At 54.9% G+C, this 26,338-nt stretch overlaps 2 protein-coding genes across 2 annotated transcripts; one reads left to right on the top strand and one right to left on the bottom strand.

The window, feature by feature from the left end:
• Positions 1-3,547: 3,547 nt before the first annotated feature.
• On the bottom strand, positions 3,548-12,944 carry SNCB (synuclein beta). The gene is made up of 6 exons (XM_070415087.1): positions 12,697-12,944; positions 11,928-12,057; positions 8,968-9,009; positions 8,632-8,750; positions 4,569-4,658; positions 3,548-4,183 (listed from the first exon to the last, which is right to left on the bottom strand). Exons 2-6 carry the CDS (start codon positions 12,046-12,048, stop codon positions 4,151-4,153), a joined length of 405 nt encoding a protein of 134 aa, XP_070271188.1. The 5' UTR covers positions 12,049-12,057; positions 12,697-12,944; the 3' UTR covers positions 3,548-4,150.
• An 8,591-nt stretch (positions 12,945-21,535) lies between these two features.
• Positions 21,536-24,570, top strand: EIF4E1B (eukaryotic translation initiation factor 4E family member 1B). Its single transcript, XM_070417182.1, has 7 exons — positions 21,536-21,553; positions 21,637-21,836; positions 22,131-22,226; positions 22,916-22,979; positions 23,706-23,819; positions 23,965-24,104; positions 24,456-24,570. Exons 1-7 carry the CDS (start codon positions 21,536-21,538, stop codon positions 24,568-24,570), a joined length of 747 nt encoding a protein of 248 aa, XP_070273283.1.
• The last annotated feature ends 1,768 nt before the right edge of the window (positions 24,571-26,338 follow it).

The following is a 26,338-nucleotide window of genomic DNA, read 5'->3' on the forward strand; positions in this document are numbered from 1 at the left end:
AGGCTGAGGAAACCGAGGCTCAGAGAGGTTATGTGAACTGTCCAAGGTCACAAAGCTGGTGAAGTAACAGAGCCAGGAAGCAAGTTCAGGCTCACCCTGTGGAAGGTGAGCATCAGGACCAGGAGCCAAGCTGCAGTTGGGCATGGCAGGGGGCACGTGGGGTGGCATGGATGGGGCATTGCAGGGACGTGTTGGGACCATGGTGTGGGGCACAGCAGAGTGTATGGTGGGTGTATGGCAGAGGCAGGGCTGGTGGCTTGGTGTGTGACAAGATCATGACATTTTTCTCTTTACCCTTTTGAAAATAATGGATTATGGGATTATTTGTGCTCTCAGAGCTTCTTTTCAGCGTTTCAGGCCAATGTCCCAAGAAAGCCATGGAATTTCTACCGAGAAGACATGAACTATGAGACCTTTGCTTCCTGCAGCCTCAGTTTCCTCATCTGAAAAAGTGGGTCCAGGCCTCCCACAGGGTAGGCTACTGAGAGGCATCAGGGAATGGCATGTATATTGCCCTTTAGAAGTCGTGAAGGGCTTCACAAATCACAAAGGCTGCTGTTTTCCACATGTTGTTTTATCTTTTAGGAAACACATGTGGGTGCTGGGCAGAGGCTGGTGTGGGCTTCTGGGAGCCTGAGAGCAATGCTGAGAGGGGGAGTGGGTGACAGTTCTTCCTCCCCCCTGCCTTGGCTGGCCTGGCCTTCCCCCACCCTCAGCCCAGAGCCAGTTTCTAGGCAACAGGATGGATGCTGGGATGGTTCTGGAGGGGAGAGAGCTATAAATAGGGAAGGGAGACAACAAAAATAAAGTTCCGGGGGGTGGGGGGGTGGGAGTGGGAAGCTGGGAGGGAAACTGGGAACGGTGGGGACACAGGGACAGCCCCCAGCCCTTCATCAGGGGGAGGGGGCGGTTTTCAGGTTCGCCAGCCAGCAAATGTCCACAGAGTGCTGACATGGGAGGGGAGGGGTCACTGTGTGCACAACTGAGCAGGATGGGGTGATGAGGATTAGCCATTTCTTGTTGGAGGGCTAGGGGAAGCTCAGAGGAGGGAAGGATTCCAACAGGCTGAGTTGAGGGCAGCTGTGGAGGAAAGAGCACAGGCAAAGAAGGGAAGGTGTGGATCAGGCGAGATGGGGCTGATATCAGCAGGCCCAGCAGGGCTCAGCCAGGCTGCCCACACACCCATGTCCTCGCAGACACCTGCAGGGCTGTTCCTGCAGCCCCTCACTTTTAAGAACAGAGTATGTGTGCAACGCATACTGTTGGATGACTAAACACACACAACACATGTGGGCAATATCCATGTACACACATCAACTGATACACTCCCCTCATGTACGTAAGTGTGCACACACAGCTCAACACCTCACCCACACAACCTCACTTGCAGTCTGCATGAAATTGCACAGCATCTCTTATCTCCCCTCTGCTGCCCCCATGGTTTCCTTTATTAATGGTGTTGTGTGTTTATCTCCCCCAGGAGCAAGTCCCTTTGGGAAAATTGGGCTTTGGGATCAGGCTTGTGGCCTTTGTCACTTCCTACCAATGTTTCCCAGGGCAGGTAACTGCCTCTCTGGCCTCCATTCTCTCATCTGTAAACTGGATCTAATAACAAGGGATCATTGAGCACAATTTCAAGTGAAAGTAATGGAGACAGATGTCAGATGCCCGAGACAAACTGGGCACTTGGTAAGTAGCTCCATCCCTGTCACCAGGGAGGGCCCTGGAGTTGTGTGTTCTTACATGTGCATCCTCAGTCAGGGCTGCCCTCTGACACAGGGCTGGCACCTTCTGCTGATGCTTCTGTGCCTGTGTCTGGAATACAATTTAAAAGTGACCCTGGCGGAAGACAACTTTGGTCTCTGACTAGAAACCAGGCTCAGAAAACCAGGTGCGTGGCTTGGCAACGGAGAAGGAAGAATAACCCACCCCCACCCTAAGCCAGATGGCAAACCTTGTTCTGGCATCTAAAACTGGGGATCCGGTGCTGGTATCTGGAGAGGAGGTGGCAAACTCAGATTCTTTAGCAGGCAGCTCATGAAAATGAGTGAACAGGGAGAGAAAGGGGCTATTGCCAACTGCAATCACATAAAAAAAAAATTAAACCTTGTGCTAGCAAATTAAGCATCTCTATATGCCAAATTCAAACTGAGGGTCAGGAATTTGCAATCCCCGCGTACTGTGGGTTGTAAATAGTGTCCTAATTCAGTCAAAAGGGGTGTGGAGATCCTGGCACCCGCACATGGAGTCAGAGAAGCCAAGCCCACCGGTTTGTTCTCACTACACACACATCTGCCAGCCGCCTCCGACTTCCGGAAGCAAAGGCTCGGTACACTACAGGCCAAGGTGACCCCAGTGGGCGGATCGCCCGCAATGCTCAAGGAGCTCCCGAGCCCGGCACCATCCCAGCCCCCACCCCCTCGGGGAAAGGGCAGCGCTAACACTTGGTGGGGGGAGTCGGGGGGGAGGTTGACTGAATTGGTCAAGCTCCTTCCAGCCCAGGGCTGGAGTCCGAAAGGATGTCGGAACAGGCAGAGAAGGGGGTGAGCTCTTACACAGGCGAGGTTGGGGTCCAGCGGCAAGGAAAAGCGGGGGCTCCGCTTGGGCCGGGCCCGGCTGCAGTGGGGATGAAATAAAGGAGCTCCATGGCCGAGAGAGCGGCGCATCGATGGGGGCGGGGCCTCGGCGCGGGTGCGGTGGCCTTCTGAGCCAATGAGAGCGGCTCCTTCGCCTTGACGGAAGCGGGACCTCTGCGCTGCAACGAGGTGTCTCCGCCCCGTCGTTCCCTTACCGAGGCGGTGTGGGGGTCCCTCCAATGTCGATACTGGTCTGTTCGAGTTTGCTGGCCGGCTTCCAGATTTCTGCAGACCCTCGCCCACCTCAGCCCAGGCCTCAAACCTCTGGGCGCCTTTCCGGGAGGGGTGAAGCCCGAGCTGTTTCTCCGGAGACAGCTGCCCATCTCCCGTCCCCTTGGATGGGTGTGTCTGCTTTGGGCAGGTGCGCGCGCGCGCAGGTGTGTGTGCGTGTAAACGCTCCGGGGAGGAGAGAGGTCTGTTGGCCCACAACATCGTCTTTCAGTGCCCGCGCTGCAGGTTTCCGAGGACTCCGCGGCGCGCGTGCAACTGTGAGTGTGCACGTGTCCGCGCGGGAGCGCCTGCCAGGGAGCGTACACTCGGGCCGGCGCGCACGCGGGTCCGCGCGCTTGTGCTGCGTGTGGGGCGAGGTGTGAACCCGTCCACCCTGCGCTGCGGCGGCGCGGGGCTCCCGTCCTCCCTTAACCGGCAGCAGGCGCTTCACCGCCCAGCAGGTGGCTCCCGAGGCTGCCTCCCGCCTCCCAGCCAACTGCTGGTCCCCGCCCGAGAGAACCCCTCTCCCCAGATCATTCCACGGGGAGGGTGGGAGGCTGAGAAGCGGAGGTCCGAGGTTGTCAGTCTCACACCTGGGCCGAGGTTGCCCGGCCCCAAAGAGGGGAGTGGGGCAGGTTGAGACTTGGAAGTCCGTCGGCCACCCCCATCTGGCGCCCCAGCCCTGCCCGTGTGGCGCCGGCTACAGACAGGTTGACTTTATTCATGGACACGTCGGGGGCGGCTGGGCCGCCCGCCCAGAACACGCTCACACAGGGGCTGGGGGACTCTCCATGCCACAATCACGACACACAACGCCCGCGCTTGGACCGGACCGGCTGGGGGAGGGGTATGGCACAGCCTGACTCCCGGTTTTGGTAAAAAAAAAAAAAAGGTTTTGGGGTCGATGTGGGAGTGGAGTGGGGGATTCTGGAGGGGTCGCTCAGAGAGCCTCTGTTGGGTGGGGTAGGGCGCCGTCGCTTTCGGATCTTGGTTTAAAAACACATAGAACATGCTACATCCGCGCAGACACTGGACGATGGGGCGGGCAGGGCAACACAGGTGGGGCGGCGAGGCTGCCCTTGTCGTCTGCAGGCCAGGCCCTGTCCACGCCCCAACCCAGGGTTGGATGCTGGCGGGTAGGACAGACAGATGGACAGATACTAACACAGGCTCCGAGGGTGCGCCTTGGAGTGTAGGAAGATCTCGTATTTGGGGAGCAGGGGTTGAAGGACAGCCCTGGCTCTGGGAGGTGAGGCAGGGACCAGGAAAGAATTGTGCTGCTGGTGGGGGGCCCTCCTGGCCCCTTAGGCCTCTGGCTCATACTCCTGATACTCCTCCTGTATCAGAGGGATTGGGGTGAAGTGGAGAAGAGCAAAAGAGGAAGGGGTTGGGAACCAAGTGGCCAGGCTCTGGGCCTGAGACCTCTCCCTGTTAAGGAGGAACAGTGCACCCCGCACCCCGTTCCCCCCCACCCCCGGCCAGGCAAGGAACTTGCGAGTTGGAAACAGCCTGGCCAGTCCTGGGCAGGGTTCCCTGGGGCCCAGTGCTACACCCCATCTGTCCTCCCTCCATGCTAACACCTATGGGGACCTGGGTTCCAGGTAATGGGGACCTGAAGCTCTCTGGCCCAACCCTACCCTGCCAGGGACCTCCCACCCCAGCTGGGGATGGCAGCTATCCTCCGGGGTGCCCAAAGCCCTACCCAGCCCTGCTACCCCTCACCTGAGGCGATTCCTCATAGCTCACTCCTTCTGGCTCCATCAGGGGCTCTATCAGTGGCTCCTCCGCAGCTTCCTGGGCCACTTCCTCAGGCTGCAGGCAGAGAAGGGACAGGGCCTGTGAGGGCAGCCAGGGATGCCCCCCAAATTTCTGCCCTGGGAAGCTCTTGGCTGATTAGGGGAAGGTGAGGCTTTGTTGGCAGTGCAACCAGAATTTCTAATTAAATTGCTTATTTGGAAGTGGGATGAGTGCGTGAGAAGTGAAATCCCTCCAAACCCTGCTTGAAGCTGGGGGTGGGGAGTGGAGCAGGGCTCGCCATACTCTTCTCCCCAGCACCTGGCAGACTCCTGCACTTCCATCATTTTCACTGATTGGAACGGGAAGATAGCACACACAGTCACCTATTTATCCCCTACCCCCTTGCATCAGGCTCTGTGTGAGCACTGGGACCCCAGAGATAACCCTGGAGGCTCCTCTGGCTGGAGATGGAGGCTCACAGATGGGCTGGGTAGGGGCTCTGAGCCATTCCCCTGCCACCTTCCATCCATCCCTCCCCCGCGGCCCTGTGTGGCCTGGTTTCTTCAGCTGTTGCTATTTTAAGATAAGCTGGAAGCAACAGCTCAGTGGTGTTGCTTGGATGTGTGAGCTAAGACTCTAGTCCCTTCCCCCTGCACCTGCTCCCCAGCCTGGTGCCGACCAGTAGGCATGCAAATGAGGGGCTGCCAGACACATGGCCAGCCACTTGCAGGTGCACAAACATGGGATGGAGCTGGCTGCACACACAATAACCTGGGGTCCAATGTACTGCTGCACAAGGCCACATGGGCCGGCACACACCTGGACCCCTGGGGAACCTGTAGGGAGGAGGGCATACCACCTCCCCCACTCCCACAAGTACCACTGTCCCTCCCTCCTGGGTGGAGATAAGACTCTTGGGATCCTGAAGGGCTGACATTGAGACAGATCACGGTGCACGGTAGTTGCACCAACTCCATCCAAGCAGCTTCATCTCCTTCGAATTATCTGTCTAGGTGGCCCCCCTGGGCAAAGGAGTTCACACACAGCTCTTGACCTGACTCATTCCCCTCAGTGTCCAGATGGATACACCAAGGCCCAGGAGGTGGAGAAATGTTAGTCACCCAGCTATAGTCAGAATCCAGGAAAGAAACATGGTGTTAAAAATCCCAACTTGAGCCCTGGCCGGTGTAGCTCAGTTGGGTGGAGTGTTGTCCCGTACACCAAATGGTGGAGGGTTCGATTCCCAGTCAGGGTACATACCCAAGTTTTGGGTTCGATCCCCAGTCAGCTCATTCAGGAGGCAACCGATTGGTATTTCTCTCTCACATCAGTGTGTTTCTCTCTCTCTCTCTCTTCCTGTCTCTGAAATCAATTTTAAAAAATTCAAGCTCAAGCACATTGCTTGGAAACAATTCGGAAGTCAAGTAAGAGTAGAAGGATGTATGCCTTGTGGTTTCATCACACATGGATTCCGCACAATAAATATTGAGACCAATAGTACATAGCACAGCTCCCTGCTGAGTGGAAGAAGCCGGGTACAGAAGAGCATCTACTTAAGAATAACATTTACAGGATGTTAAAAACACCCGGCTAATTTGTGATGCGATGCTAGAAGGCAGGAAGCACGGACAGGGAGGCAGGGCCAGGCTGCAGGTAGGAGAGTGAGGGGCTGAGGGTGCAAGTGTTGAGAAGGCACCCATTCTCAGCACCATGGAAATGAGTGCACCCCTTAAATGATGTGCCCCAGACACCTCCCTCATCTCACCCTAGTCTTGGCCCTGGTGGTAAGGACTGGAAAGGGGTAGAAGGTGGGCCTCCTGAGGGGCTGGTGCTCTGAGTCTTGATCTGGGTGCTGCTAACGTGAGGGTGTTTCCTCGTCTGGCCACTCACTAGCTGTCTGGCATCGGGGAGGTCACTTCACCGCTGACCTCAGCAGCCTCGGTGTGAAGGGAGATGGTGTCTGCTCTGTAGGAGTACAGGAGGCTTCCATGATGCCGTACGTGAGCAGGCTGGGATGGGACACACTCAGGAGCACGCATGCTGGGCTCACCCAGGTTTCCCCGTGCTGGGTGGCCCCAGAGGGCTGTGGTTTGGATTGTAAATCTATGATCTTGCGCTTCCTTGAGAGAGGAGGCTTGAGGTGCTGGTAGGAGGTAGGCAGCCAGAGAAAGATGGTTCTGTGCAAATGCCCCTCACAAACAGCCCAGACCTGCCTCTCTCTTGCACCCCAGCCCCCAGCAGAGGTCCTAGCACCAGTTGGCATCAAGTGACTCCAGTGATATGGACCTGAGCTTATCTTCCCAACCACTTTCTCAGGGAGGCAGGCACACATGGGGTCTTGGGCAAGTCACTTCACTTCTTTTGAGCCTCAGTTCCTGCATCTGTAGAATGGGCTAATTGTGGTGCCTTCCACACAGGGACATTGTGAAGAGTAAATGAACTCCTCTATGTAACACGTCTAGAGCAGTGCCTGCCCATATAATAGGTCAATGAATGGGAGCAATCACTGGAAACGTAATAATAAGAAATGAGAGGCCTTACAGTTGGTAAAATGCATGGGCAGGACTTGAAGCAGAACTTCCGAGCCAAGTCCCAGACCTCTGCTGGGGAAGGAACCAACTGTGCAAAGTGTCTGCAGTGGAGAATGGGGTGGGGTCTCCCTCAGCCTGATGGATACACTCACGTGGAATGCACACTGACTTCCCAAACCAGGTGCGGAAGAAGGAGCCCCCACCTCACAGAGGCAGAATCTGCCCCTGTAGGTGGACAGACATGCATCATCCCACAGGGGGATGAATGTCTGTGCAAACATATGGGCCTGGAGTGCAATACAGAGTGCATGGTACACTTCCATGCACACCTGTGCTCACAGGCCCCTGGGGGCAGACACGGACCGCTCACATGGTCATGGGGCCACTGTGTCTTACTGAGCACTCACTGTATGCAAGCCTGTCTCTTCACCAGTGCTTCTCACGGTGGGGTCTCTGAACCTGCAGCATCAGTATCACCTGGGTTCTTGTTAGAAATGCAAACTATCAGGCCCCACCTCAGACCTACCGGGTCAGAAATTCTAGGGTTGGGGCCAACAGTCTGTATTTTAACTTGGCCTTGTGGTGATTCTCATGCATGCTTCCGTGTTGAGGACCTCTGATCTATGTTATCTCTAATCTATATAAGAGCCCTATTGTGCTCCTCTCCCATCTTACAGTCAAAGATTCAGGCTCAGAGACATGACGAGACCTGCCCATGGTCACACAATCAGGAAGTAGTGGAGCTGGGATTCAGATCCAGCTCTGTGAGGTTCCAGAGCTCACAACGCTTATTCTGCAGAGTGTCCTCATGCAGGCACCTGTCTTATGCACACACGGATAGCCACCGCCACTACCTGGGGGCACATGCCTGCACAAACGTGTGACACACAACTCCCCCTTCCCGCTCCCCCGGACCTCACCTGCTCATGCCTGTCTCAGGGCCTTTGCACGAACTGCTGCTACTGCCTGAAATACATTCCCCACTTGGCTTGCCTCATCCCTTGGGTGTCAGCTCAGATGTCACCTCCTCAGAAAAGCCCTCTTAGCTACAGCAGCCCCCGCATCCCTGGACTATCTATCCTATCACCCTGTTGTCTTTTCTTCATAGCATTTATCCCTGTCGGAAATAATCTTATTGATTGGCTTTTTACTGTCTTCTATCACCGAAATGTCAGGTCCATGAGTGCAGGTAACTATTCACTGCAGTAATCCCCAGAACAATTCCTCTCGGATATAAATACTTGTTGAATGAAAAGAAATGAATGAACAATCGATGACACTTGCAGACGTGGCCAGGAGTGGTCCAGGTCACACTTGCAAGCAGGATACATGTGCACAGCCAGATCTGGGTGATGGTCACAGGGAGCCCCGCACCTATACACCCCTAGACTCTCTAACAGGGTCCCGCAGAAGGCGAGGAAAGGTGGCTGGCTGGGGTGGCAGGGAGCCTGGTGGCAGGTTGATGGGCACTGTGTACATTTGTTGTCATTCATGTGTGTGGTGGAAGGACTGCTCACCTTCAGATCAGTGGGGAATTCCTCCTTCTTCATCAGGCCTGTGGCTGCTGCGATGTTCCCAGCCCCAGAGAACATAGCTCCTCCCAGATGTGACGCCTGCTCCTTGGTTTTCTCAGCCACTAGAGTGGGGAGAAGGTTAGGGAAGGGGTTTGGGGGCCAAGGTGAAGGAGACATAGGTGCCCCCTCCCCTGTAGTGACCCGGGACCTGCCTTTCCCATGGAGCACCCCCTAAATCCTTGGGGGTGCCCTTTTCTACCACCCTACCCCCACCCTCTGGAATCAGGCAGCTCTCAGGCTGGGGGAGGGAAAGGGGCTGTGCCAGGGCTGGGCTGGTACCTGAGGTGACGCCTTGTACCACCCCTTCTCGGGTCTTGTTTCCTGCAGGAAGATAAAGGGGCACATTTAAGGGCTGTGAGCTGAGGGGTCAGAGACTCTGGCAAGCACAGCGGTTACACAATGGGCAGAGGGACCTGCTTGGCAGTGGGCATCCTGGCCCCATCACTGCCTCCTTGGGCTTCAAAATCCTACTAGTCCCCCCTCATCGCTGCACTGAGCCCCCCACACCTACTTCCTTAGGGCGTCAGTTCCGCCCGCTGTCTGTTCCTCACCACCCCTACCTGCCCTGATACCTGCACCCTCAGGGGGCTGTTGTTTGAGCACCAGCACTGTACAAAGCACCAGTTCATTTAATTCTCTGCCGGGGCGGGCGGGGGAGCAGGCGAGGGTGGGGCTGGGGGGCAAACTGGCTATGTATTTGGAAAGGTGCCCCTGGTGCCTGACTGCCCACATCCTACCTATGGATGCTGCCATATGACCTCCACCCACTCCATTTCTCCTAAAGACTCTTTACTCCTAACAAGGGTACAGATTCCTCCTTCTGGCCGGAGTGGAGTGTCTTAGGTGCCTGATGGGTCTATGGGTGATGTGCAGGTTGTGACTGACACCTATGGCAGGGCTGGATCTTCCCAGGAAAGTGACAGCTTGGTCACAGCAAAATGTGGGGCTGCTAGGAAAGGCAAAGGGGGCTGATCTGAGGTGAGGGGAGCCCTCCAGGGAGAGAGGAATCTCCTATCCTGAGGATTTGGCAACTCAGACAACAGCCGAGAGACCCAGAAATGAGTGTGTGGGCGGGCTGACACCCCTGGGAGGAGGAGGGGGGGGGCAGGTGTGGGAAGACAGGATTCTCACATCTAAAGCCAGCAATACCCTGGGACAGGGGACAGCTGCATGTGTACCCATTCCTTCCTCCCAGAAACCTTTTTAGGCACCTGCTCTGTGCCCGGCCCCCGGCCAATCACTCACAGTTGGATGGGGTACGAGGAGAGCAGATTTGGTGCTCAGGATCTCAGGCAGTGGGGAGAGGGCCTCCAGCCTCCAGGGGAATGTGACTGGGGAGAGGGCATTGCCTGGGCTTGACAGATGGGGAGCAGGTGGATGTGCAGAAGGGAGACTGGAGAGGGTACTCTAAGCACAGGGAACCATGCAGGCAGGGCACAGAGAGGTGTGTGTCTGGGGCCTCCAGGAATCACATCGAGGTGGTCCGTGTGCCAGCAGAGATGGGGATGGGGATGGTGAGAAACAAAGCTGGGAACATAGACTGAGGCGGGACCATGTCAGGCTACAGGGAGCTGAGGCTTCACAGGGTAGGAACTGGGAGTCATTGGTGGCTCCTGTGCAGGGGGAGGAGGCAGAAGGGAGGCCAGATGGGTTCCAGTAGGTGTGGGCTCAAGCCTTTTCCCCAACTCCATCACCGCTGCCCTAGCCACCCTTGCTTGGTGGCTACACTACCTTCCAGGGGACATCCTGGGCTTTGTTCTGTCCCCAGAGGTCGCTGGGACCTTTCCAAACTGAAATCAGATCCTGTCAGTCCCTATCTTCTAATCCAGGGGCGGGCAAACTTTTTGACTCGAGGGCCACAATGGGTTCTTAAACTGGACCGGAGGGCCGGAACAAAAGCATGGATGGAGTGTTTGTGTGAACTAATATAAATTCAAAGTAAACATCATTACATAAAAGGGTACGGTCTTTTTTTTTTTTTTTTTTTTTTTTTTTTTTAGTTTTATTCATTTCAAACGGGCTGGATCCAGCCCGTGGGCCGTAGTTTGCCCACGGCTGTTCTAATCTCTCATGGCAACTATAATGCTTTGCCCTGGTCTCCAAGGGCCCTTCATGAACCAGCTCTTGCCCGCCAACCATTCCCTTCGCTCTCTAGCCTCCGCCAACCCCAGCCTGGCTCCTTATTCTCAGGACTCAGCTCCAATGTCACCCTCTTCGACCCCCCCCCCCACCACCAAAGTGGCCCCGCCCCAGCCCCTTGTCAAATCCCACTCCTGTGTCAGCATCAGGAGAGAAGGCGCCTTGGGCTCTCTTGTCCACTGTTACGTCTCCGGGAGCCATGAAATGGCTGGCACATAGTAGGTAGTCAACAAGTATTTTCCAAATGACCACAAAGCCAAAAGCAGCCCCCTTCCGCCTGCACAGGAGACATTCTACCCACTGCACACAAGAAGGGCCTGAATCACAGGTTGGGTTCAGTACATGCCAGTTTCTGGGTCTTGCCTCCCTTTATACAAACGATGCTGCAGGCTCCCTCCTCTCTCGCATCTAGGGTGAGAGATTTAGCCACTTGGCCTTTGTCCTGATGCCGACTGGCAACGCGAGGAGGGGGACCCGGAGGAGAGATGGCAGTGGTGGAACTACAGGCACTGGGAGGCACGGAGAGCAACTCAGGTGGCAGTAGGTGGGGAGGAGGGCTGGAGGGAGTCCCAAAAATATAGGAGGGAGGCAGCAGGGGAGGGGTGGGGCCTTGCAGTCCAGAAAGCTTGGCTTCAACTCCAGCTTCCGATCTTATCAGCTTGTGTGACCTTGAGCAAGACAGTAAAACCTCCGGGGAGGCCAGCCCTGGTCTGTGGAATGGGCAGGAGAATTAAATGAGGGAATAGGTGCTATGGCATTTCACACAGTACTTGGCAGAGAGAAAGGGCTCAAAACCAGGTAACTATTAATGGGAAGAAGAAGAAGGAGGAGGAGAAAAGGAAGACGACCTGCTTTGATCACTCGCTCATCTCTGGCCTTTCAGCTGAATCCCACCCTCACCAACCCTGACTCCCATCCCCCCTCCCGTCGGCTGTGTCCCCAGTGACCCTGCGGACCCCGCTCCATCTGCTGACTCACTCTCCTGCGCAGACCCCCACCCCCTGGAAGTGCCCAGGCCCTCTCCCCGGCGACCCCCGGCCTCCCGCAGCCCCGCCCCTCGCCCCTCGCCCCTCGCCCCTCGCCCCTCGCCCCTCGCCCACCGACGTAGAGGACGCCCTCCTTGGTCTTCTCCGCCGCCTCCGTGACCCCCTGCTTGGTTTTCTCCGCGGCGGCCACGACGCCCTCCTTGGCCATGGACAGGCCCTTCATGAACACGTCCATCCTGGCGGCCTAGGGTGGGCGAACACACGGCACGGGGCGCTGGCCCTGCACCCTCACCCCAGCGCGGCCCGAGGGACGCGGTGGGGGGCTCCCTGCCCTCCGGAGACGCGGGCGCGCTTCCGGCTCGGACCCCCTCCCGCCGTTCCCAGTCCCCCGCGCGAGGCCACCGGGCAGTGGCGAGTCCCAGCGTCCTTGAAACCCCGGGACGCGGGAGGGGCCCCCGCCTCGGTTACCCGGGAACCCGCAAGCTGCAGCCCCGCGGAACCGGAGTGCCGGCTCTGCGCCTAACTGTACACACACATGCCACCCGGCCGTGCATGCACACAGAAATACTCCACGGACACGCTCACGTGCACATACAGGACACCCAGGCGTTCTATCGCGCGCGGGCACCCCGACACGCACGGACACACGGGCGCGGGCGCACGGCTACACGGCCACCCAGGCGGCTGCAGACACTGAGCAGCAGACACACATGCCCCGGGGCGCACAGGGAGAGGCGCCCACCGGCGCCCCTTCTCCGTTCTCCAGCCCCTTCCCCATTTCATCCGGCTCCTCCTCATCCCCAGTCCCTTCCCCGTCCCACCTACTCCCCTCTCCATCCCCAGTCCTTTCCGGGTCTCCGCTCCCAAAGCGCGGCCGCCTCACCTGGATGCGGGGCGGAGCTGGGACTGGAGAGGCTGCGGCGGGAAGACGCAGGGGCTCGGGTAGGCCAGGCCGGGGTGGGCTCGGGGCCAGGGGGCGATCGGGCCGTGGCAAGGCGCTGAGGTCGGTCTGCAGCAGGCGGACACAGGACCTGAGCCGGGCGCAGCAGTGCTCGGGCCTGGGGTGCGCCGCCTGCCGCCGCTCGCGCCGAGAGCCCCACTTGCTCGCGCTCCGGCTCCGGCTCCTGCGCTGCGGCAGCTCTGAGCTCAGCGCGCCGCCCCCTCGGCCTGACTGACAAGGGGGCGGGGAGGGTGACATCTCCACAGAGCCCGCTGGCCTCCCAGGCGGAGCCTGGGACGTGCTGTGGGGGACCTCGGGGCGTCAGACTCGCGTCCGGCCCCCAAGAGCCCAGTCTCATGGGGAGACAATGCAGCGTGCTAAGAGTAGGGAAGAAACAGAATCCATTGGGAGCTCAGATGGCTGTGCTTTTAAAAATTAACCGCGGGGCCCTGGGCTACTCAGCTCTCCTTTCTGAATGTTTCCTCTTCTGCAAAATACAGATGGTTTATTCAAAGGACGTTTACTGAGCGTTTACACAGGCGCCAGGCTGGAGACAGTAGGAACGGAAAACGAGGTTCCTGCACTCAAGGAGCTTATAACGGGGTGTGTGTGTGTAGAGATGGGGCACAGGACAGACAATTTAAGCCAATTTCAGCTCGTGAGAAGTGTGATGAAGATAATAAAATGGTGATGTAACGGAGTGACTAGAGGAGGGATTCTTGAGACAGGGTGGTGAGGGAAGACCTCTGTGAGGAGGTGAATGGATGCACAGACCCTGGCAAAGGCACCAAGGCCAAGATGGGTGAAGGCAGGATCCATAGAGAGGGAACTGCAGGTGCAAAGGTCCGGAGGCAGGACTATACTTCAGATAAAAGGCAGTGCAGCTGGAGAGCCAGGAGGAAGGGAGAGGAGATGGACTTGTTGTATGGTTATGGTGGGGATGGTCAAAATGGTCATAGAATTCCAGCCACACACGCGCCTTCACTGCTATGACAGAATTATGCCCAAGAAGCTGGGATCCCAGAGGAAGGGACTCTGACAGCTTAGGGCAGTCATGGAAAGCTGTACAGACAGAGGCGGTGACATCTAAGCTGGGCCTCATGGGTGAGGTAAGATTTCATCTGACAGACAAGGGAGGAAGAGAATGTTAGTCAGTGGGTACAGCCTGGGCAGAGGCACTATGGCTAGAAGCACAGGGTATGTAAGTGACAGGTGATGAGGGGGCAGCTAGCAGCCAGTGTGTTCAGGGCCTGGGGGGGGAGGGCGGGGGGGAGGAATGTTCACAGGCCGCTGGTAGAGCTGCAAGTTGGCGCATGCTTTTTGGAAGGCAATTTGGCAATGTTTAACAAAGACAGAAATGCATGCTCCTTTCGAGCCAACAGTTCCCCCTTCCAGGAATGTATCCCTCGGATCTCTACTCACACAAGCACACAAAGACATGTGTGCAAGGATAGTCACTGCAGCATGGCTTCTTGTAGCAAAAAACTGAAAAGAGCCTGTATGTATATCTGTAGAGGACTGGCTAGGCAATTGCGGTATATCGGTGAAATGCTATGTTACCTAGAAAGGATTTGCCAGGCCCATGTGAACTGACACAGGTGCCAAACTGTAAGGTGTGGGACAAGCCAATTTTGATTACATAGAAAATTACATATATCACATGCTATATTCATTATAAAGATACCTTATATACAAATCTATACAGACGTACTCATATCTGAATATACAAAGAACACATCTACAAGGACTTTTTTGAAAAGTATTTTTATTGATTTCAGAGAGGAAGGGAGAGGGAGATAGAAACATCAATGATGAGAGACTCATGGATCAGTTGCCTCCTGCACACCCCACACTGGGGATCGAGCCTGCAACCCAGGCATGTGCCCAGACCGGGAATCGAACTGTGACATCCTGGTTCATAGGTCGACGCTCAACCACTGAGCCATGCTGGCCAGGCTGCAAGGACTTTTAATAAAACCATTAACAGTAGTTGTCCCTTCTCTCCCCCAAAAGGACTTAGAGAGAGAAGCTTTTATATTTCATCACCTTTGATTATTTTACCTTGAGTAGTATTTTACTTGTATAATTTTAAGAGCTAGCACAGGGGATATCTATCATTATCATTGGCCTCTCAGCATTAAAATTGCCCCCTTCCTATGTTTGGGGAATCCCCACCTTCTGAGGCAGAGCCCACCTCCTCCTTTAGGCACCCCCAGTGCTTCCCCAGCCTTCCTTGCAGCCAGGACCTGCGTGTGACCTCAGCCCCAGACTCTGAATCTGAAGCTAGTGCCAGAGCAATAGGAATGAGGGGCCTGCTCTGTGAGGACAGGTGGTGGTGGTGGCAGCTCCTGCCAGGGAACTACCTGCTTCTGGGAGCATCCAGCACGACAGCCCAGCCAGAGCATCAGGGGAGTCTTCCTGGGCCTGCTTGGCAGTGTGCACGTTGGGGCGTCATTCCAGGCTGTGTGGCCTCCAGGGAGAGTTCTCTGGCCTTCCCAGAGAGTTTCTGAGCTGCCCAGTATTAGTTAATAAACTCATCTGCTTAAATTAGCCAGAAGTGATTTCTGTGATTCATGACTAAAAACCCCTGAATGTCCGAGTATGTGATGAGGAAGGACCCAGCAGGAGAGAGAGGAGGAGGAGGAGAGAAAGAAGACCAGATGAAAGGTGTCTGTGCTCCCAGAACTGGGAAGTCACCGCAGGATTTTAAGCACAAGAGAGACCTACATGAGATTTTCATTTTATAGAAACAAATTAGGGTGGGTTGGAGGGGGACATGGCTAGAAGCAGCAAGATCAGGGAGGAGACTGAGGCAGAATCCACAGGAAGGATGACAAAGCCAGTGTGTGTGTGTGTGTGTGTGTGTGTGTGTGATTTGGGTATCATTCAGGAGGTAACTTATCAGGTGCTGGGGGAGAGGGAGAGGGATGAGTCTAGGAAGATTCCCAGCTTCTGGCTTGGACACAAGGGCGATTAATGCTGCTGCAAAATGAAATAGACATTGAGGGGGTGGAGCAGTACCGGGGGGAGTGACGGGCTTGTTTGGGGCATGCCAAATGTGCGGCGCCTGTAGACAAACTAGAGGAGGTGTCCAGCAGATAGCAGGCTGTCAGCCCGGAGCTCAGGCATTCACTCCAGGCTGGCTTCAGATATAGATCTGGGCCATGGTGTATGAGGAACTTTTAACACACGGCTATCCAAGAAGGGGAGTACCTTGAACTGTAGTTTGCTGATACCCATGGTGTAAATTCTCCTACCATGATTAATTTCAAGTTTTCAACGTGGTGTCACTGAACAGAGAATTGGGAAGAGATATGCTGTATTTTCACCATCAGATAAAATAGATTAAAAAATGATCTTAAGCCCTAACCGGTTTGGTTCAGGGGATAGAGAATCGGCCTTTGGACTGAAAGGTCCCAGGTTCAATTTCGGTCAAGGGCACATTCCCAGTAGGGAGTGTGCAGGAGGCAGCTGATTGACGTTTCTCTCTCATCGATGTTTCTAACTCTCTCTTCCTCTCTCTTCCTCTCTGTAAAAAGTCAATAAAATATATTTTAAAAAAATGATCTTAAGAGCATAGATAATAGTAAAATAATTAGAAATTTGTTTTTATTATGTTATTATATTTGTTTTATATGCTTATTATATTTGTTTTCAACATAATTATATTATTAAAAGTTTATATTATTTATTTTTTAATAATGGATTTTAAAGAATAGATTATTGTTTTTAGATAGAAAGGAAGGGACAGGAACAGAGAGAAACATCAATGTGAGAGCGAAGATTGGCTGCCTTCTGCACACACCCCACCAATGTGCCCTTGACTGGGAATCCTACATCCCTTTGGTGCACAGGATGATGCTCAACCAACTGAGCCAGGGCATGGCTTTTATAAATGGCTAATAAAATTCCTGAAACTTTAATATTTGTTCTCACCAGCTGGTCCAAACTAGCCCAGTACACCATTGGATTTCTGCTATTTCCCTGAATAGGGTGATTTAAGCCATTTACTCTCTGGTTGGGGAGGACAAGTGTAACCATTTACCTGTAAGTGTCCTTGGTTATGGAAGATAGGATTTTGTGATTTACTAAATGGCTGTAAACTGCTCAACCATTTAATTATCTATCTCAGTTTCCCTATTCCAGGCTTACTGGCCTGCTCATTCCCCCCTCAGAGACTTCCATCCCTGAATTTTTTTAGGGGTGATGAGGGAGGATGGTCTGTCTTCAGTAACTGCTTCCTGCTGCCAAAGGCTGTGGTATCTGCCTCTAGATCAGTGGTTCTCAACCTTTCTAATGCCGTGACCCTTTAATACAGTTCCTCATGTTGTGGTGACCCCCAGTTTCATTGTTACAAATTGAACATAATTAAAGCATAGTGATGAATCACAAAAACAATATGTAATTATATATGTGTTTTCCAATAGTCCTAGACGACCCCTGTGAAAGGGTCGTTCGACCCCCAAAGGGGTCGCGACCCACAGGTTGAGAAACGCTGCTCTAGATGGTGTGGAAGGGTCTCCGTGCATGATCCAAGGGGGACAAGGGCATGGGATCTGAGACTGGAACAGAGAGGCTATAGCTGATTCCTCTGAAGTAGGCGTAGGCTGAATCCATGAAGCATTATCATCTTGATATGGAATTGTATCCCAGAAGTGACAAATTTGACAAGAAAGTGAAAAAGCATGGTCTGAAAATGAGGAGGAGAATTATAGTTATTTAAGGTCTGAGGAGAGGTAAGAATCAGGTGATAGAGGGAGGGACCGACTTTACAGTATTGGTGGACGGGCTTCCCTGGATGAAGGCGTGTCATCTGCCTGAAGCCCTTTTGTTCACTATATTTAATTTAAATTAGGTAAGGGAAACACCTTAAGATCTTTTTCCTGAAGTAAGTTTATTTATTTATTTTTCATCTGAACCTCTTGGCCAGGATGGGGAAAGCAGTTTCAAGGAGGCAGAACTTTGGTTTCTGCAGACCCACCCTTTTAACTAATAAAGGTTGATATAAAGTGAAGTTGGTAGGTTGCTTCATATTTCATAGACTCAGTTATTTAGTTCTGAAAAAAAAAGTCAGTTCAGTTAAATTGCTAAATCTCATTTTAGGAGGCAGTGATGCAGATGGCCTCCCAAAGTGAGACCTGTGCTGTGTAAACAGGCAATCAGGTATCCCACAGGGGTTTGCCCATGAAGACTGGAGAGAAGAAACAAAGGTTAATGATCAGAGTAAAGGATAAACTAGTTGCTCAGCTTGTAAGGCTGTCTGTCGAGAAGATATTTAGATGTAAGGCTCGACGTTTCTTTTGCTGTTACAGTCTGATAGATACTCCTTATCTGCAGTTTGAATACCACCAGGTGCTCACGTAAATTTTGTGTGGTTTACCGTGCATCAGTAATTCTCAATAATTCCAAGTCAAAGGATGGGAGAAAACTGAAACATTAGTCTGGAGAGTTGCACCCAAATATTTAAGAAAACTAGAAAAATTCAGGATCCAATTCAGTTTTTTGGTGAAAAGTAAAACTTTAACTAGAGTCTAATATCCACAACTGTGTAGTATAGATTCTATTGAAACACAGACCCCCTCCCCCCACTAAAATCATCCTCCTTTAAAAAAAAATCAGAGATGGTCAAATCAAGACTATTTACTTCAGTAAGTCCAGTTTCAATTTGGCCTGCTTATTTGCATAAACACAAGAAGAAGAATTGATCATACAGGCTTTTAAAAATCTACTTTGCTGGAATCTGTCTCATAAGGAATCTCCAGATTGAGCTTTAATTAGTCTTTAGCCATTTCTCCAAGGGGATTTGACCAGCTTCAAAGTCAATCTTAATTCCTTAAAGCTTTCTGGTGACATCCAGAATCTAGGCATGTTTCTCGCCATCATGACATTCCAATCAAAGTCTTGGTGGATAAAACTGCAGTTGGAAACTGGCTTTATGTGTTCTATTATAAAGAGACCAGATTCTTATTGGATTCATGCAAACAAACATATTGCTAAGAAAATAATAATATTAAGAGCTGCCAACTTCTGGAGGGATTAGGTAGGGAGAAAAATATAAATTCTTCAATATTGCTTATAAGGGTATACTTTATCAAATGGATAGAGGGAAAATACAGGTTTCCTGGCCTTCTTCCAGTGCTTCCTCTGTCCAAAATTCTTTAACCCTCCTCCCAGTGGACTAAGTCATACCCCTTCCAAGGATTATGTCATCATCCTTGCATGTGGGCCCTGGGACTCATATACCATGGACATGATGCTGTGCCAGTTTTTGGGCCCAGGCTTTAGGAAACTGGTAGCTTCTGCTTCCCATCTCTTGGGACTCTCACTCTGGGAACCCAGCCAATGTGAGGAAGGGAAGCAGCCACATGGAGAGGCCACCAGAGCTGTCCTAGCAAGCACACACCCTCAGCTGAGGTTCCAGTGGACAGCCAGCATCAACTGCCCCACTGGGAGTGAGCAGATGACTCCAGCCCTAGCCTGTAAGCCACTCCAACTGATAATGCTTTGGAATAGAGATGAACTGTCCCTACTGAGGGCTACCCAAACTGAAGATCTGTGAGTGAAAGAAATGATTATTGTTTTAAGCCACTAAGTTTGGGTGGTTTATTGTGCAGCAACAGGTAGCTGGGACACCATGCCTCACCTGCCCAGAGCCTGTCCATCACTAAACGCCACTGAGTCTTCCTTCTAAATACCTCTGAAACCCATGTTCTCTCCATCTTCCCCGCCACCTGGAAAACTATGTCAGCATCCTCATGAATCTCCTCCCACTCTTGGTGCCAAGAGTGTTTTTGTTTCTACAGAGAACTTGCTGGAAAGCCCATGTGATTACCTGCCCAGCCCATCTGTTCCAACTTAAGCACTCAGCGATGCTCTCCACTTTCCTGGGATCAAGACTTACCAACCCTTCCTCCTTTGGGCTTCGCCACACTGTTCTTTCTCCTCATCTTCCAGTACCCATGTTCCCTTTGCCCCAGAGCCTCTCGCATGCTGCTCCACCCCTGAGATGCCCTCCTCCACGACCTAGTTAACTCTCACTCATACGTCATCTCTCGGCTCAAACATCACCTCTCCAGTGAGCTACCTCTGAGCTGGTAGTTCTTGAAATGTGGTCTGCTTAACAAGCCCGGCAGGTGATTCTGGAGCACGCACTTGAGAACTGCTCTAAAGCCCCAGGTCAGGTGGTGGACTTCATTTCCTCCACCTGCAATTCTTTCCCTTCAGAGGTGATTACAAAGGTGATCTTGGGGAGATTATCTGATGTCTGGCTCCCTGGCAGATCAGAGAACAGGGGCCACCCAGTTTTTGCACTCAGCACCTCCTAGCACATAACCCCATGCCTGGCACATACCTAGCATTAGGGGATGGGGGCTGAATAAATAAAGCCTGTCAGCCTCCAGGTGGTCATGGGCTTCCCTTGGTGTGGGGGAGGGGAAGGGACTGGTCCCCTTAGAGCAGTGGTTCTCAACCTTGGCTGCACATTAGAATCACCTGGGAATCTTTTTAAAATCCTGATTTCTGGGCCTCATCCTCCCAAAGAAATTCTGTTTCTTTGTTATGGGGTGGGGCCACAACATTAGTAACAAAGAAACAGAATTTCTGGAGGATGAGGCCCAGAAATCAGGATTTTAAAAAGATTCCCAGGTGATTCTAATGTGCAGCCAAGGTTGAGAACCACTGCCTTAGAGATCTGGGCCCCTAAAAGTGGGCAGGGGGAGGGAGAGAAACCGTAAGAAACTTGGGGAGGCATCAGCCCCTGCAGAAAAGGGTGCTGCTGAGAAGGCTGGGAAAGGGTATTCAGAGCCAGAGCTTCCACCCCACTCCACTCCCCCTTTCCCTTTCCAGTTCCCAACCCCCACTCCCAACAGGGTAGTTCTCAGGTGATGTCTATTGGCCTCTGAGCCAGGCCTTCTTCTATGGGCCTTTTGTGTTTTATATCATTTAATACAATAAGCTTCTGAGTTGTGTATCATTAACCTTCCCATTTTACAGATGGGGAAATAGACTCAATGAGGTTCAGTAAGTTGGCTGAGGTCAGGGTAGGGAGGACTTGAACCTGATTGTGTGGCACTACCCCTTGCCATCCATGCCCAGGTGGGCGGTACTGGAACAGGCCAGGAGAGTGGTGGGCTGGTGGGGCCATGTGCAGCCTCAGCCGCAGTGGATTGTGGACCTGTGAAGTGGGGGCCCCAGTGTGGCCAGACCTTCCCAAATTTTCAAGAGAAACCCAAACTGTGGATTTTTAATACAATCTCCCGGTTTCTGAATGATTATATTTAACATAAACTCAGATGCTTCCCGAGACCAGACGAATGCTGTGTCAGATGGCATTGGTGGCCACGCGAGGAGGTGAGTGGCAGCAGAGAGAAACAAGGGGATGCCACCATGCACGTATCAGGTCTCTGACCTGGCCTCGCCCCAGCTGTGCCAGTCACTGCTCCTGCCGTCTCTGAGACCGTCTGCTTTAAATTCAAACCCCACCCTCGGTGGGATTCGGTGTTACTAAGGGCAGCCACCCCAATATTGACCCTTACCTTCCCGTCTCAGCCGCATGATGTGGGTGGGGCTGAGCCTGCCTGGTCACGCCTGTCCCGCAGCCCCGGCCTGCAGGCAGAAAGTGCTTGCTAAAGGCTGTTGATAGAAGGAGCAGTGTGAGCCCTCCTCCCTCGGAGCAGCCCCATGCTGGCTCCACCCCTTCCCCAGCCCTGAGCACTCAGGGGCAGGGTGCTGATGGGTTAAAAGCTGGCAGCTGGGGGTCCCTCTTGGCTGTTCCTGCTTCAGCATGGCTACCAGCAGCCTTGTAAGCCCACTTGCCTGCCCCTCCTGCAGCCTGGGCAGCCGGGGCCGGAATTCACAGCCCACCCTGACTCCTTTCTCTGTCAGGTCAGAGAGGCTGAGGGTGAGATCCTAATGTGGGAGAAGGAGGAAAAAAAGCAAGAGGAAGGGGAGGCAGCAGCAGCAGCAGGAGCATCAATGAAAGAAGAGGCTCCAAACTCTCCCTCAACTCTGCTGTCCCTGAGGGGGAAGGCCCACAGTGAGGGCCCAGTGGAGGCCACGCTGGAGTTGCACCTGCTGCAGAATAGGTAGGGCAGGCTCCTGCTCTGTGGCCTTGGACAGCCCCGTCCTCTCTCAAGGAGAAGGCCAGAGCTGGCCTAAGACTTGGGCCCTGTGTTCCTTCCAGCCTTAACCCCACTGGGATTCTGGGTTAAGTGCCTCCACTTCTCCTCTGGCCCTCTGCCCCACCAGGGTAACTGACTCCAGTCACCTTGGGGGGTCTGTACCCCAAATATTGTCCCCCAGTTTGTCCTGGAAAGGGTGAGACTTCCCTGCCAGCCCAGGTGCTGCTGGGGGTGGGCACAAGGGCTCTCTGCTTCCAGGTGGGCCCTGTGGTTCTTCAAGAATGACCGCAGCCGGGCCTGGCAGGATAACCTGCAACTAGTCACCAAGTTTGACACAGCGGAGGACTTCTGGGCGTGAGTGTCTGCCCTTCATGGAAGAGGCTGAGGCCCGGGGACTCTGAGCGCAGGATCCTTCCCAGACCCCCGCCTTCTGGGGGCTGCTTTCCACACAGCTCTCCCAGTCCTCCCTGGGGCCTGGCAGTGTGTGTGAGGGCTGGGGCTCAGTGGATTCTTCAGGGGGCACAGGCCAGGGGAAACCTTCTTGGGGCTCAGGGAGAAAGCCTGCGAAGTGGGAGAAAGCGAGGGGCTGACCCTGACTCTGCTGCTTCATGATTTGTGACGCTGGGCAAGTTCCGTCCCCTCTCTGAGCTTGTCTCGACCACAAAGCGAGAATTAGGATGCTTCAGTGTCTATGGAGAACCAAGTGAGGGACCGGGAAGGAGCTGTTATAACCCTAGGGCTGGGGGAGAAGGCCTGGGCTCCAGCGGGGGGGGTGGGGGGGGGGGCGGCGGGGGGGAGCACCAGAAACAACCCTGCACTGGGCGTGGGTGGTGGTGGGGGCTCCAGGGAGGACATGGGGTTTGAAGGTTCGGGTAAGGAAGGATGGAATTCCAGGCCAGAGCACCAGTGTGAGCAAAGGCTTGGGGGCTGGAAGGTGGGTGGAAAGCAGTGTGGGGTCTGGTAAGAAGTTGAGGGGCTGAGGTCAGTTGGAACCAGGCCCTAAAAAGCCTGGACTTTCAGCCTGGGGTCGGGGACTCTCCTAGGATTTACAGTCACATCCAGCTGGCCAGTAAGCTCTCTTCAGGCTGTGACTATGCCCTGTTCAAGGTAAGCCCTGCTTCCCCGCCCCCAGGCACAGGGCGGCAGATTCTCCCCAGCACTCCTCCCTCACAGGGGGTGTGTGGGTGGAGTCTAAGGACAGCCTCCCTCAGAGCCAGGAGGAGGAAATGCTGTAGAGGAGCCTGGACAAAGTGTCAGACCTGCGCTGCACCTTGAAGGGCGAGTCTGAAAAGTGGGGATACAAAGAAGGAGCCCAGGTTTCTGGCCTGAGTCCCTTAACTAGGAATAGGCATCAGAATTGGTCATGGGCACTGCTCACCAAGGTCCAGGCTAATCCCTGGAGCTGCCGACCAGCAGATGTGTGTGGTGCGACCCTGGCGTCAGTGTTTAAAGATTTCCCAGGTGACTTTGTGCCCAGCTGAGCTTGGGATGTCTGGCATGGCCCACACAGGGTTGCCCCAGAGGCTTTGTGAATTACCCCCATTTGAACTCCTGTCTTCAGGAGCTCTGTTCAGTAAAGAAGACAGGCACACACACGGGCAAGGCTGTAAACGATGACACATGTTAGGGTTCTGGAGCCTGGGGGAGCTCAGAGGAGGCTCTGGGGGTTGAATGGCTGGTGGTGGCACTTGCCCGTACAGAGGGGATGGAGGCATGACAGAAACTAGCCTGTGGAGACCTCCTGCGGGGCAGGAGCAGGACCGGGGGAGGTGGCTGGGCCCCCACTTCCCTTTGAACAAAGGGAGGCAGTAGATTTGCCATCTGGCCTCCCAGGATGGCATCGAGCCCATGTGGGAAGACGCCAGGAATAAGCGGGGTGGCCGCTGGCTGGTCAGCCTTGCCAAACAGCAGCGCCACACTGAGCTGGACCGCCTGTGGCTGGAGACAGTGAGTGGAGGGGCTGGTAGGGAGGGTCCCCCAAAGGAGATGGCAGGGCCGGTATGGTACCCGTGGTGGCAGTGGTCTCAAGGATGGCGGGTGCAGTCCCTGTGTGCCACAGCTGGAGACCTCATCACCTCCCTTTTGGGCCCAGCTGCTGTGCCTCATTGGGGAGAGCTTTGAAGAGTACAGCCAGGAGGTGTGTGGGGCCGTCATCAACATCCGAACCAAGGGGGACAAGATCGCAGTGTGGACGCGGGAGGCAGAAAACCAGACGGGCGTGCTCTACATCGGGTGAGGGTGTCTGGCTTGGGGTGGGGGCTCGGCCTCTTCTAGGGGAGAGAGTGAAATGGGGGGGGCTTGGCCTACAAGGAGGACCTCTGGAACTCTCCCTGCCTTTTACTCCTTCTGCCTTCCTCACATGTATGAAGGGTTTGGGAACCTAGATTTCAGACTACTTCTAGAAGAACGCTTCTTTTGCATTAGTCTTATTTTGGGTTTCCATATGACTAAAACACACAGAATTGGAGTGTCTGTGGCTGGCACCAGGGTAGGAGCTCTGGGCAGAGGACCCGGCTACCTCCAGGACTGCTGCTGACTGCCTGTCTCATTTCCTCTCCCACTAACCCCCTATTCCCATCCCAGGCAGGTCTACAAAGGGCGCTTGGGACTCTCAACAAAGACCGTCATTGGGTACCAGGCCCATGCAGACACAGCTACTAAGAGCAACATCCTGGCCAAGAACAAGTTTGTGGTGTGAGAGGGCCTGGGCACCCCTCTCCATTCAGCCACCCCTGAGCCCCTCACCACTGCTGTATATGTGTCCCGGCGGGACTGGGGGCGAAGGCGGAGGGCTGGTTCTCACCTGTTCGGGAGTTAATACGAACATTCTTTAACATGAGTTGGGGCCCAGGCCTAGGGGCTGCTCTGTGGGTGGTGTGGTGGAGGGCAGGCTGAGGACCCAGGGCAGTGTCACCCAGAGGTGGGGTGGGGTGTCACCGGGGAAGGTGGAAAGACGACAGGAACAGTCTATAATCCAGTCCTGACTCTGTGCCTACCAGGAAAGGGGGCTAGCTAGGCCTGAGGACCAACCCTTCCGTTCTAGGGGAGGGGGCTCAAGCCTCCTGCCCCTCTGAGAGCCAGCATTCCCGGGCCTCTCCTGCGGTGATCGCTGTGCTGGAAACCCTTTGTGGATTTCCCCTCAGCAGATTTGTAGGCTTGGAGCCCACCCTGGACCCGCTTCCTTCTTTGGAGTAGGGCTGTGCCCTCACTCCAGAGGCTGGAGGCCTAGCGGCAGAACCCCAACATCTCACAGGGAGCTGAGGAGGGGGAGAGGCTGGGTGTTCCTCCCCATTCCCTGGCTCAGGGCGGAGCTTCAGTGAAGGGGGTAGACGAGGCCCCGCCCAGGGGAGGAGGCGGCTTGGCGGTCAGACCTCATCCCGGGTTTGCTACTCAAGGTGGATAAACTTGATGGAGCTCAAGCTCCTTTCTGTTCCTGTTCGAAATAAATACCCCCCTTTGCGCAAAACTGGAATGATTTTTAAAGGAGGGCTCTAACATTATGACTCAGTCCCTCCAAAACCTCGATCTGCTCCGTCCTCCCTGGAAGGCGCTCGTGTGAGCCTAACCAGGGAGCCCAATCAGGCCCACGCTGGGATGGGAAGAGGGATAAGACGGGTTCCAAGCACCAAAAGGGTTTGAGCCAGGGGGTGGGGTGTGTGCCCCCAGAAAAACTGAAGGGGCAGCGACCAGCCGACTCACCATTCCCAGGGCCCGGGCGTGGTGTAGCCGCGCGAGCCGGGGGCTGCAGGGCTACGTTTCTGGCGAGCGAACCGCGTGTCAGATTGGACTCCTGGGCGAAAACACCCTGCACGTGCGTCCAGAACCCCAGCCGAGCCTCCATCGCCATCTGCTCACCAGCGCAGTAGTTACTTCTCTCCAAGATGAGCTCCCACAGCAAGGCCGGGGATTGGGGCGCGCGGGCACTGGCCCTGCGGGGTGGGGGTGACTATGGGTCCTGCATGCCCGCGGTTGGTGCTGCCATCATCGAGCATCTGGGGCGGGGGGAATGAAGGACGCCGGGGCGCTCTCCGCGGCGAGGGCGAGAGCAGCCAAGCCGGGGGGAGAAGGAGGAGAGGGGAGAGGGGAAGAGGGGGAGGGGGGGGAGAGGGGAAGAGGGGAGGGGGGGAGGGGAGGGGAGGGGGAGGGGGAGGTGTCTGGAGGCGGGGCCAGGCCGAGGCGGGGCTCGGAGGGGACTGGGGTGGGGCGGAGCCAGGCGGGGGCGGAGCCAGGCGGGGCTCGGAGGGGCCTGGGGAGGGGCGGAGCCAGAGCCAGGCGGGGCTCGGAGGGGACTGGGGAGGGGCGGAGCCAGGCGGGGGCGGAGCCAGAGCCAGGCGGGGCTCGGAGGGGACTGGGGAGGGGCGGAGCCAGGCGGGGGCGGAGCCAGGCGGGGCTGCGGGTACCCAGCGCACTTGGAGCAGGGCGGTCCCGGCGCCGGGGGCGGTCCCTGCGGGGCGGGCGGGGCCCGA

Source organism: Myotis yumanensis, unplaced genomic scaffold (assembly GCF_028538775.1).
Source record: "Myotis yumanensis isolate MYYU_CA2020_CCGP unplaced genomic scaffold, mMyoYum1.0.hap1 SCAF_5, whole genome shotgun sequence".
Lineage (NCBI taxonomy): Eukaryota > Metazoa > Chordata > Mammalia > Chiroptera > Vespertilionidae > Myotis > Myotis yumanensis.

Excerpts from the sequence above, each read along its gene's own strand:
- EIF4E1B (XM_070417182.1), top strand. Across the intron at positions 21,837-22,130 it reads TTGCACCTGCTGCAGAATAG|GTGGGCCCTGTGGTTCTTCA; the intron begins GTAGGGCAGGCT and ends CTCTGCTTCCAG. Across the intron at positions 22,980-23,705 it reads GTGACTATGCCCTGTTCAAG|GATGGCATCGAGCCCATGTG; the intron begins GTAAGCCCTGCT and ends CTGGCCTCCCAG.
- SNCB (XM_070415087.1), bottom strand. The coding sequence starts at position 12,048 with ATGGACGTGTTCATGAAGGGCCTGTCCATGGCCAAGGAGGGCGTCGTG. Across the intron at positions 9,010-11,927 it reads GGAGGGCGTCCTCTACGTCG|GAAACAAGACCCGAGAAGGG; the intron begins GTGGGCGAGGGG and ends ATCTTCCTGCAG. Across the intron at positions 4,184-4,568 it reads GCTATGAGGAATCGCCTCAG|GAGGAGTATCAGGAGTATGA; the intron begins GTGAGGGGTAGC and ends CCTCTGATACAG.